The 12996-nt window shown below is 45.3% G+C and overlaps 1 protein-coding gene across 5 annotated transcripts in view; it reads right to left on the reverse strand.

Moving 5' to 3' along the window:
* LOC126469728 (acidic mammalian chitinase-like) overlaps nt 1-12996 on the reverse strand; it is a 183469-nt gene that overhangs the window by 99716 nt on the left and 70757 nt on the right. For all 5 annotated transcript variants that reach the window (XM_050096923.1, XM_050096925.1, XM_050096922.1 and 2 more), the window contains one exon: nt 3178-3296. In XM_050096923.1, coding sequence (XP_049952880.1) covers nt 3178-3296 — 119 coding nt within the window. The remainder of the gene's footprint in view (nt 1-3177; nt 3297-12996) is intronic.

The following is a 12996-nucleotide window of genomic DNA, read 5'->3' on the forward strand; positions in this document are numbered from 1 at the left end:
ACATTGGGTGCTTACTATAGCCAAATATAAGTATGAAATTCACTATAACACCATGGCATACCGTGCCAACGTGGATACTTTATCTCATCTTCCTGTCAGATCAGATGTGGAATTTGATTCTTCTGAGGATGCTTGCTTTCACATTGACCACATTGATAAGCCACAGTACTTACCTCTCTAACTGACAACCAATGAATCCCACAACCACGCAGCAGGATGGTACCCTCCACCCTGACTTATTCAGTCAGGCTGGCCTGAGGATAGGAAGTGGTTTCCCAATGAGTCTTTTCAGTGTTGGCTTCGCCAGTGGGACACTTTTTTGGTCCAAAATGGAATTGTGCTCTTAAACACACCAAGTGAATAGACGCATGAGCTGATCCCAGCATCACTGCTGCAGCAGGTGTTACTTACTTTGTAAAAGACACTGGGGCATTATCTGTATGAAGCAATTGGCCAGGTGGTATTGTACATGGCTGGGGATGGACAAAACCATTGAACACGTGATCATGCATTGCAATCAATGTGCTGAGAATCTGCCTAATCATTACCAACAGTTTTGACTGACCCCCACTGCTTGCCCTCTGGTGGTGAATTCACATCAAATTCGAAAGGCCATTTGGGAGCTTGCAATGGCTTATCGTAGTACGTGTTATTTGCTAATTTCCTTTTGTGGTCCCTATGAATTCCACAAAGTTGACCAGCACGATTCAAGCTCTAGCAACAATATTCTACCAAAAAGGATTACCAGCAACTATTGTGGCTGAAAATGGTCCAAAATTGACTGCATCAGCATTAATGTCTTTCTGTAAGGCCAACTGCATCACCCACATGAGATCAACACCCATCTCACCACAATCTAACAGTGAGGCACAACAATTCGTGTGTACCTTCAAGGTGCAGCTGTTGAAATTATGGCTGTTCCACTCCAAGAAAAATGCTCTGCCCCTGTCCTTCTCAGCATATTGTATGACACCTCAAATGTATGATGCCTCAGAGAGATAAGTCACTGGCTGAATTTCTTCATGGCAGTACTTACTGGACTGTGCTACATCTTCTCCAACCTCCTCGGTCCCCAGGCACTCCTCTATCTCCTTGAAAATTCCAGGCCAATGCTAAGGTGTATTTCAGGATCTTTAACAGTGGCCATTTGTGGGAAACTGGCATTATAATCAAACTCATTAGCAGAGTGACCTATGTTATTCAGGGTGGGTTGGGACACCACCATAACAGACACGAGAGTCAGCTGCACACTCACACTATTCATTATCCTGCTACAGTCCTTTCTGTTCCAGAGAATGTTCAAGCAGACAGTTTCTCACCTGGCAATTATCCATAGTGGGTTTTGTACCAGCTGCCCAGTGGTACTAGCAGGGTTTCCACATCACTGTTGCTGCAACTGCAGGCATCAGAGCCTCAGTCACCTCAGCCACAAGGGCTGCACCCTCTGCTGCAACAGCCCCAATCGCCACAGCCCCTGACATTGCCGTCTCCGTCACCACAGTCTGTGTCACTGCCACATCTGGGTCACCAGCACGGACATTGCTCCTCCTGTTTTCCCAGCCGTGGCCACTGTCCTCTTCACCATTGTCTGCTGAGACACCTGTGGACTGGATTAACCTGTGCCATAGTGGGGATTGCTCACATGAGGACAGGCAGGAGGCACATATTCCCTCTGCTATATCTTCTGGTTCTTCTGGGGGCCCGTGCAACGAATGCTGGAATGCAGGTCATCCATGTCTAGATCCAGCTTCTGGTCTGACATCACCACCCAACCTCTGGCCCGGACTCCCCCATCGTCACTGTGGCCCGTCACAGTAACCACCGTGGTGAGGCATTTTTTGGGGGGAAGAGGGTGGTATCATCAATGCCTACAGCAAGGTGCATGCTTCAATGCAGCTGCTTTGTCACACAGTCTCTGTCCAGCAGTTCCCGGTTCACGCACAGCATACGGGTGCCTCCATGGCATTGTAGCAACACCTGGCCAGTGTGTGCTCATGATATAGCTGCACGTCAGGATAGATCCAGTCACATTGAGCTATGCCACTGCGGGCTCACTATCAGAGGGCATATTCCTTCACTGCCAGGGCTTCATAAGTGCATGCACTACCACACTTGGGCAGTCTTGACTTGGGGATAATGCTATTGCTGTTACCATGATGCTGCAACACTCAGAGCACCCTCAACTGGACTTCAACTCTGTCTGGAACTAGACTATTCTGAGATGTCTTCTACTAAGCACTCTGATCACCAGTGTCATCTATGAACTTTGCTAATCGCCGCACCAGTGGCATGCTGGCCCAGTCATAAAGGTTTTGAATAATTCTGTTTTCTGTCTTAATTTTTAAGGGAATAAACTGTGTTGATTTCTCGCACCTTCTGTAAGGTGTTGTACCTCCATTCATGGGTACAACATAAAGTACACAAACTTTATTTGAAAGTCACAATAATTGATTCTGTACTTAAAAATCCATCTTTATGTGGCTGCTTTAGGCATTTTTTCAAGATTTATTTTACAGTGATTTAGTTGTGTGTTGTCTTACTGTGCACTTTTTCTTTTCATCTTAAATTCAGAAACCAAGTAAAAATACACTTGATTTCTCAGTTTCAAATGCAAAATATTTTGCTGGTGTTAAGGTACCACATGATTAAATGGCAACAAACACTAGGTATCAACATAAAAACATCTATATTGGAAATTAGATTTTTTTCTTTTCTTTAATCTTGAAACCTTGAAACTTTTTACACTGATTTACTGTTTTTAAGTTATAATACTTATAATATTACACTAATATTTTCTCAGTTTGTTTGTTCTTGACATGATAAACTCATGATTACAGTATACTTTGCACGTTTTAAAGCTTTTTTTACTCTCACCATCTGCAACCCTGTCACATGGTCAGAAGTTTCAAAGGAGTATCTGATTTTATAAGTACTGGTAACCTACTGCTAATGGCTTAAAGAGTAACAGACATCTTTAAAACTTTAACCACTTACACTGAAAAAACATCAAACTAATTATTATATATTATAGTGAGAACTGTATCAGAAGGGCCACAGGAATGATGAAGTTTATGGCCACAAAAAGAAAAATTAATTTCATCAGATACTATCTGTTAAAGTAGAAATGAAGATATTCCTTTTGAAAAGTTTTCAGTTGATGTGAAAATCAATACTTACATTCTCCTGGATGATGACTTTGAAACCATATCTCCAAATCCACCTGGCATACCAATCACAGACAGGATAACTTTAAGATTTTTGTTACGAATTTTGAGACCAACAAGAGACTTAATGACCTGAAAAAAAAATTTAACATAATATAACAGAAGAGATTGACTATATTAATTACACATTATGTATGGGGGTGGGGGGCAAATGTTTAACTTACAATATACACCAATTAGCCAGAGGATTATGTTTGTCTGCTTAACAGTGTGTTGGTTCATCTCTGAAATGCAATGCAGCAACAGTTCTGTTAGTATGGATTTAACAAGTTATTGGTAAATTTCCTGAGGTGTGTGGCACCGGATGTCTACACACAAGTCACACAATTCCTGTAAATTATGGGCCAATCGCTTCTTTTGGGTGCAGAGCTGGCAACCAGTAGTGTCCCAAATGTGTTCCATCAGGTTCATATCATGCAAATTTGATGGCCAAGGTCGGCCGGAGTGGTCGAGCGGTTCTAGGCGCTACAGTCTGGAACCGTGTGATTGCTATGGTCACAGGTTTGAATCCTGCCTCGGGCATGGATGTGTGTGATGTCCTTAGGTTAGTTAGGTTTACGTAGATCTAAGTTCTAGGGGACTGATGACAGAAGTTAAGTCCCATAGTGCTCAGAGCCATTTGAACCATTTGATGGCCAAGACACCAATGTGAGTTCACTATACACTAAGCACTGTAACCTTATGACAGGGACAGTTATCCTACTGAAAGATGTAATAGCCATCAGAGAAGATGTCAAGCATGTATCAATACAGGTGATCCATAAAAACATTCACATAGTCCACAACCATCATGGAGCCTGCAATTAGTACCACAGGTCCCATGAAAGCCCAGGTGAATGCCTTCCATAGCATAATACTGCCCCCACCAGATTGTGCTTGTGGCATGGTTCATGTTTCAAGCAGCCATTTCCCTGAATGGGTGTGTATCTGGACATGACCATCAGCCTGGTGTAACAAGAAACATGATTCATTCAACTAAGTGACATGTGTTAAATAATCCACACTCTAATCTTGAAGATCCCATGTCCACTACAATCATAATTGACGTTTTCTTTGATTCAACATGGGAACATGCAGAGGTCATCTGCTTCAGAGTCTCCCATGTTCAACAAAGTTTGCTGAATGGTGTGCTTTTAAAAACTTGTGCTGCCCCATCATTGTCCTGCATCATCAGATCTGTCACAGATAACTGTCTGTCTTGTTTTACACAGCTGGCAAGCCTCCAACCTCCATGTTCTGTGATGTGGCATGTACATTCAACACTTTGTCACCTACTTGTGGCTTCACCACCATTCAATCACATTCCATAGATGATCATTACAGTAGCATACACACAGATGATGACCAACATCACTGTTGCCACGGTGCTTGTTCCCAAGTGGTGGGCCATAACAATCTGCCCTTTCTCAAAGTCCCTTATGTCAGTGGATTTCCAAATTTGTGGCCCAAATTGTCACTAAAATGATTCCCCATTCATAATTGCTCCAAATATATATTTTGCTTACTGCATTGTGTGCCCACACCACCATCAGATGGCATTCAATCTTGTGGTGGCCAGTAGTCATAATGCTTTGGCTTATAATTGCATATTGTTTAAATTTTTTGATTTTCAACAACGAGGATTTAAAATGGGTCAAACATTCTATCAAAATCCAATTAAATTTTCCATGCAGGCCATATAAATTAAAAGGCTTACCCTCAGTTTTCAGAAATTCTCAGCAGAGAAGGTTACATATTTCAGACTTGATTGTCATTGATCAGAACAATGAACCTGGTTAAGATAACAGTTCCTCTTGCTCAGTTTACAAATAAAATTTTGTAGGTTTTAGTCAAAACTGCAAGATGACCATGATAAACCTAACACAAAGCTAGAATTTGTATGTTGGGAATGAAACCCATCCCTAACACAAGCCATGTGACTGGCTTGGGAAAAAGTCTTTGGATGTTTCTGGAAACAAACATTTTTAAAAGTGAAATACTGGTAACTAATGCATGGTTAATGGAAAAAATGCTTGAACAGAAATAAAAAGGAGTAAAAGAATATACATAAACATAGAACTGGTTTTCTGCATCATAAGGAATAATGAAAGTATACGGTTGTCATAGTAGCAGTGGTAGTAGCAGTAGCAGTAGTAGTAAGTTACAAAATCAGTTTTGGTGAAACGTTTCTTTCTAGTTTTTATAATGTCTTACATTAGAATAAGCAAGCTGCAATAACTTTAATAATTGCATATTTCACAATAAAACCAGGCTCTACAAATCAACACAGAAGAACCACTAAAACGTGACCCAATTGTAAAATAGTTGATCAACACCACCACTTACAAATTTCAATGGTAAACAAAATGTAAGGCTAAGAATGTCTTCTCTTCAATATTTTATTAGTGAGCAATTAAATCCAAAACCTCTAAAAATTTATTGAGCACAGACCATGAATAATCAAACTTGTGATAGCATTATAGAAATTATTTCAATTGCTTTTATTTCTATTTCACTGCTATCAACATTACCCTACAAAAATAAAGGCAACTTTTAAAATTTGTTTGATAGCTTTCAATAATCAGAGATGAAGATTTTTGGCTTGTATGCCATAGCCTAGATTTAAAAAAGCACTACAAGAACATTTATGGAATTACTGTGGCAAAAACCACTTCAAGTGAGCTTTTGTTTTGGGCTCTCCTATTTTCTTCAGTTTCTTTTTATTTCTCTTCTGATGTTGACAATGGTAGGATTTTATCGGCTGCTACAAATTCTCTCTCTCTCTCTCTCTCTCTCTCTCTCTCTCTCTCTCTCTCTCTCTCTCTCTCTCTCTCTCCCCCCCCCCCCCCCCCCCCTCTAACACTATAACAACAAGTGATTTGTCAGATTTGTTAGTTACAAGCATACAAAAAAAATGAGAAAGATAGATATACAGTAACACAGCAGAAAATATTGGTAACTAAAAGAGGTTTGCCACCAACAGTTGGAACCTGCTGGCAAAAAGCTTAGGCTTCTGCCCTATAGTTAAAATAGAAAAGGCACTCAGTGGACACAGGGAACACAGGGATTCATACATCACAAACATCGCACACTGAGGGTTCCTCCTGCCAGAGTATGAAGCAGTACATTAATGAACTGTGGCCTTCAGATGAGACACACTGTTTAATTCTCAGAATCACAGTAAGGAGACTCTCAAGAGGGTTGAAGACATCGGAAAAACAAATGCATATGTACTTACAAAATAATTAATATTTAAATGCTCCTTCCACAGCTTTATAATGAGATTATCCTCAAGGATGTGGGAAAATCGGAAAAAGTATATATTTCTTTATTTATACATTAACTAAAAAGCCTACCACAAATATTTAAAAGCATATATACCGAAGAGTGGATGATTTAGATTTGTGTTGAAGTGATGTCATTCATTCAGAGAGAGTAGTGTGATGGAACACCACGGCCAAACAGTTGGTTTTTCTGTCCCTTACTATGAGCTCCTCATTTTCCCCCCAACTGTGTACCTCTCTGATTTAACACTAGGATGAGAGCCTCCTGCAGAACAGGGTACTGTATTCCCAAACTGCCTCCTTACCTGCTATGTCTGCAGGCTCTTTTTCCATATTCCTGTATGTCGTGACCAGACAGCTGGTTTTCCTGTCCCTCATTCTACCTGTGGTGGTCATCGACCACCGGAATAGAGCAGAGTGGTATCTCTGTGCACTGACACATTCTTAGTACGCGGGTCTAGGCGCGCGCCTTTGTTCAGTGTGTGTTTACGTTTCGACCAGTGAAGTTCGCGAGGCTTGTTTATGTGTGTATATGTGTAATTGTGCAGTTAGAATAAATACAGGTTTCATACAAGTGGTGTTCAGGTTATTACAGCAGCTAAGCAACCTGATTCCCATAGTGGTGATGCCGGACTTTTTCGATACGACCACAGTACGCGCGTTTCTCATCTTTCCTCCTGCCACCTTTATGCACTGATGAACCATCACGTGATTTGTGACCCAGAGCTCGCCATGAGTTTGCCTACAATTTCATTCATGGACAAATTGCCGGTAATTGAGCCATCGACGGCTCTGACTACAGTGTTAAACCCTTATGCACAACATAACCCCACTACTACAGTCCACGCACTGTGGCCCACACATGTTGCAGTGCATCCAAACACATGGCAGTTCCCAGACTTCATACCACAGGTGAAACAAGAACTTCCCTCACCACAGTGCTCAGCAACATCCCGTGTGAATATGTTACATACCAGCCCGACACACGACCAGTTACTTTTGCCCGAAGCGCATACTGCTATGTTCCCGACATACCAACAGCATGCGACCACGTTTGCAGCAGCCGCGACACCCGCTTTTGCTCCTGCGCTGTGTGTGTCATGTGGTCAGAGGCCTAGTTGCACTACAGTACAGACACTCGACCCTACACCATTTCCCGGGCCTCTGCTGCCCCCGCCATCGCCATCTTCCCACAACGCCACAGCAGCCACCTGTAGGGCGGTTTATGAAGCTGCCACAACTACAGAAGGACAATGCTATATCATGGTTTGTGTTAGTGGACAATATTATGGACATTCACGGAGTGTGGGGAGATGACGCATGCTTCATTTGTTTAATTACCCACCTCCACGACGAACCGGACCTGGTCAGTGACCTATTGCTCTCGCCACCAAGCCAGCACAAATATGCCACCGCAAGAGCTCGCATCATCAAGTGCTTATCGCGCACTCCAGCAGAAGCCACCCACTACATAATTCACGAAGTGCCAATAGGGGACCATATGCTTCACAACTTTGGTGCCATTTAAGGGCCTAGGTGGGCAAGGAGCAACTCCCCGATCTCGCACTCTGGGCGTTGTGGCTTGTGAAAGTACCGCCAAACCTCCAACTACACCCGTTGGCTTACCAAAATGCTGCTCTGGAGGAAAAACTACGACTGGCAGACCAGGCTTTTTCCATCATCAAACATCACCAGGTCATGTCCTGTTTTTCCGACACTCTGAATGTTGGCGACACTGCCATCACGTCTACTACGTTTCACCAGCCGGCCGGCAGAGGCCAGTTGCGCAGCTTGCAGCAACAGCTGATGGAGCCCCCTGGTGGCCTGACGGCCGTACTTGTTACGGTTCCTCGACCGGTTGCCCCGCCCACCTCCACGCGGGTGCAACAGAACACGCCACATGACGTTGCCGGCTCACCAGCTCAGGCACAACGCCCAGCTTACCCACTATGCTGGTATCATATCACGTTCGGCGATGCTGCGTGTTCTTGTCACGCACCCTGCAACTACGCAAACGTGAAGCATGAGTCAGAATAGGTGCCACGGCTTGCACCGGCAGTTTAGTGTGCCAAAAACATTATCGACTGACCACCCCTGCTGCCCACCATGCCGGCAGACTGTACATCCACGACAGGATGAGCACACACTATTTCCTCATGGACACGGGCGGCGATGCTAGCGTCATTACTAAGTCGAGCGTCCCATCTTCGACATTGGTGCCCGCCGTGCCACTGCGAGCAGCCAACAATTCCGCAATCCGTGTCCACAGTTCAGCCGAACTCCAACTAAATCTCTTGCGTGATTTAGGCTGCACCTGGACATTTTGCACTGGGGATGTCGACTGCCCCGTTATCGGTATGGATTTCCTGCATAGCTTCGGGCTCTCGCCAGACTAGAGATGGGGTTCCGCTCCTGAACTGATTCATAGAGTTGAATCTTTCAAAGGAGTGAACAATCAGTGATTCAGAAAAATAGAACGGTAGCTCCAAACGTTTCCCACAGCATAGAGAGAGAGAGAGAGAGAGAGAGAGAGAGAGAAGAGAGAGAGAGAGAGAGAGAGAGAGAGAGAGAGAGAGAGAGAGAGAGAGTCTGAGCAGCTCAGCGGGGCCTCTGCTGGTCAGAGCACACTGCACGCCACACAACACAGCCGGCGACGGCCTCTGCCCTGCTTCTGCCTTGGCTGCCTGCATTGTGCAGTGCCCCATTGGATCTTGTGTTTCACATATGCCATGCCGTCGCAGTGCTTCCTCTGCCGCGTGCAGTGTCTGGCGCAGCTTAACTTAGCATTGCACTCCGTCGGCGATCGTTTCAGTCGCACGTCCTGCCCTCTGGGCAGTTGATGCGAGCAACAGGACAGAGAGCCTCCTAGCGAAGAACATAAGAACTACTTGCAACAACCTGCCCCCAAGAGAACGGACAATTTGTCTCGGAGCGGGTGACTGGTGGCCGCTCACCGCTCCCCCCACCCACGGAACTCGCCCGCTCAACGCTCATCCCACCGTTCTCGACTCTAGCCAGAGCGTTGAGCAAAGCAACTCAGGTGTCACTCTGGTCTCTGCAGTCTTAGCTCACGCAGTAATACAGCTCGCGGCTCGACCTGCTTGACTCAGCGCCTCTGCATCGGAGTTCGTCTCTACAGGATATTGTTCTTCGTAGTAATACCGCTATGTATATTACATTATTATGTTATGTATACATCATTTGTTTTTATTTTATTTTTATTTGTTTAAACTGATCAGATTAGGTTCCTGACGACTCCTCTTACTATAGGATTTTTATTATGGACACTCGAATTTACGCTTTAATTATGAGCAAACCGACAAACGTATCGTAAAATGTGATACACCAATATTTTCCTTGTTTTATTCTGCGTAAGGCTATATGCAGCACTTTAGTCTTACAGTCAAATTTATATGTATTTTTTTCTTATTCTGGTACGGATTTTGCGATTTTAGGCGTCTTCGGAAGGAAACGTTTACTTTAAAAATATATGGCTTGCGATGTATTTGTACGGGGTTAATGAAATTTTAATACATTATAGCCGAATATATTGTTAATACAAATCTCAAGTTACAACATTTTCCGATCACCCAAAAAACCACGATAGTGTAAAATAAATCAATAATCAAAAACTTTGTCATATTGTGGAAATTTCAATAAACAATACAAAATTCTTACTCATTATCTATGTTACTTCAAAATAGGATCAAATAAGATCAAAATACAGGTATAGTACTGGAATAAACCAAGTTTAACAGGCAATGTGCCTTCCATTTATTTTCTATTGTGAATGAGTGGTGAGTCATGAAAAAGAGCTAGTTCATTTCAGGGAATGAACAGTTCTGATCTGATCTCTGAAAAGAACAGTTTTGCCCATCTCTACGCCAGACCTCGAGGCAGCAGCCCTCCTGCATCACGCTTCCGGCAACAGCAGGATACCAGGGATTTTCGCCACCTTCCCCCCGCCCCCTGCCACACACTGTGATACCTTGCCCACTGTAACAGCCGAACGCGCCCATCTCATGACAGAGCTCTCCACCGCCCAGTCGCGCCTGACAACCCAGTGCCTCGAGATCACCGACCCTCGCGCCAAAAACGCGCGCCTGCAACAGCTGATCACCGCCACGTCAGCCAAACTGTTACGCGCACGGGAGGCAGCAGGGGACGCTTCCGCACCACGGGGATACACCCACGAGAACTCCATCGAGGCGCAGATACCTCTGCAACGATGCATTTTCCCGCAGGTCAGTGACATTCCTACCTCTAATGTAGTGCGTGTTACCCCACCTAGTCCCAGTGTGGTTCCCCAGGGTGTCCCGCAGGTGATAGGCGCGACTGCTAAGGGTACCTGTCACCGATTGAGCACCACGGAAGGCCCCCCCCAGTACGCAACAAGGCTCAAAGCCTTAATGCCAGCAAATTGCATCACGCAAAAACCGCTGTACAGGAGCTGTTAGATTCAGGTATTGTCCGTCCATCCAACAGCAACTGGTCCTCGCCTATCCATCTAGTGCCTAAGAAGGATGGTTCATTTCGTTTGTGTGGCGACTACCGACAGTTACACGCCAGAACGATTTTAGACAACTACCCTATACCAAACATACAAGTTTTCGCCCAACAACTCCATGGTGCACGCGTTTTCAGTATACTTGATTGCCGAGAAGCATACCATCAGATCCCCATGTACCAGTACAACATCCCTAAAACAGCAATTATCACGTCTTTTGGACTGTACGAATACTGTTACATGCCGTACGGCCTCAAAAATGCCGCACAGACTTGACAACAGTTTATCAACTCCATCCTTTTCTCACTCCCATACTGTTACGCGTATTTGGACGACATCCTCATTTCATTAACTACCCTCAAGGAATACGAACAGCACATGTCAACAGTTCTTAGTATTCTCGCCGAGAATGGAGTCCAAACCAACGACGATAAATCTCAGTTGCGGTCAGCTAGTGTGACATTTTTGGGCTATACTGTTTACACGGAAGAGACTCGCCCCACGTCAGACAGATTCGCCTTTATACGAGACCTCCCCCTGCCCGAGACTTACCGAGACCTACGTTGTTTTTTACGAATGATAAATTCTTTCCGGCGGCACATCCCACACGCCGCATCCCTACAGGCTCCATTGACTGATGCTCTCATCGGAAAGAATAGTTCAGGGCTCCGCAAGGTCCCGTGGGGCGACGACATGCAACGCGCGTTCGACGCACTAAAAACGGCACTAACGAATGCTGTCACGCTCGCGCACCTGGTATCTGACGCCCCAATATCAATCACAGCTGACCCAAGTGACGCTGCTATCGGCGCTGTGCTCTTGCAGCAGGTGGCAGGTTCCACACAACCACTACGTTTCTTCTCGCGGAAGTTGGCAGCCTCCCAACATAAGTGGTCCACTTTCGACCGAGAACTCTTTGCTATTTACGAGGCAGTTCGGCATTTCCGAGAGGACATTGAGGGTAGGTCAGTGACCATATATACAGACCACAAACGATTGGCGGATGCTGTGCGTAATCACACAACCTCCCCCCCCCCGCCCCCGGCTGTTTCAGCCACATGGACCTAATATGTCAATTCACAACAGACATCTTACATGTCACGGGTCGGTACGATCTCGTTTTCTTGGGACATCGACGACCTAGCTGCCCAGCAACAAGCGGATGACGACATTCGACAGTTACTGAATAGCGAGTCCACCTCGCTCTCAATTGAGCCTCGCCGAATTCCAGGTTCGGCCTTACCAGTCTTCTGTGCAATCTCCACAGGTACTGACCGCCCCCTAGAACTGTACCGTAAGTTATTTGCCGCTATCCATGAACTAGCACATCCCAGTATTTGGGGTACCACACGCCTCATAACAGAGCAATTCGTATGGACTGGGGTTAGAGCAGACTGCAAAAACTGGACATGGGCACGCATACCTTGCCAACGCACTAAGGTCGGTCATCACGCATACCCACTGCTGGGCTTGTTTGAGGTACCAAAAGGCAGGTTCCGTCACGTCTATCTTGACCTGGTCGGACCACTCCCTCCTTCCGAGGGTTTCCGATACATTTTATCTATCATCGACCGTGTTAGTCGGTGGGTGGAGGCAATTCCAATAACAGACATTACCGCCGACTCTGTCGCACGGGCCTTCATCGCCTCCTGGATCGCACAGTTCGGTTGCCCATCTTCGGTCACGACGGACCAAGGACGACAATTTGAAGCTGTGCTCTTTGGCAAATTATGCGATCTATGTGGTGCAAACAAATTACGTACAACCGCCTACCACCCGAAAAGCAATGAGTTGGTCGAGCGCTGGCACCGCACATTAAAAGCAGCGCTGACGTGCCACAACAGATCTTGGTCCAAAGCCCTCCCCTGGGTACTACTAGGTGTCTGTTCAGCTTACAAAGACGATTTGCAAGGCTCCCTAGCGGAATTGTTGTACGGGGAACCCCTCATCCTCCCAGCACAATTTGTCGAGGATTCCGATCCTCCCCCACAGTCAGAACTTC

This window comes from Schistocerca serialis, chromosome 3, assembly GCF_023864345.2.
Source record: "Schistocerca serialis cubense isolate TAMUIC-IGC-003099 chromosome 3, iqSchSeri2.2, whole genome shotgun sequence".
Lineage (NCBI taxonomy): Eukaryota > Metazoa > Arthropoda > Insecta > Orthoptera > Acrididae > Schistocerca > Schistocerca serialis.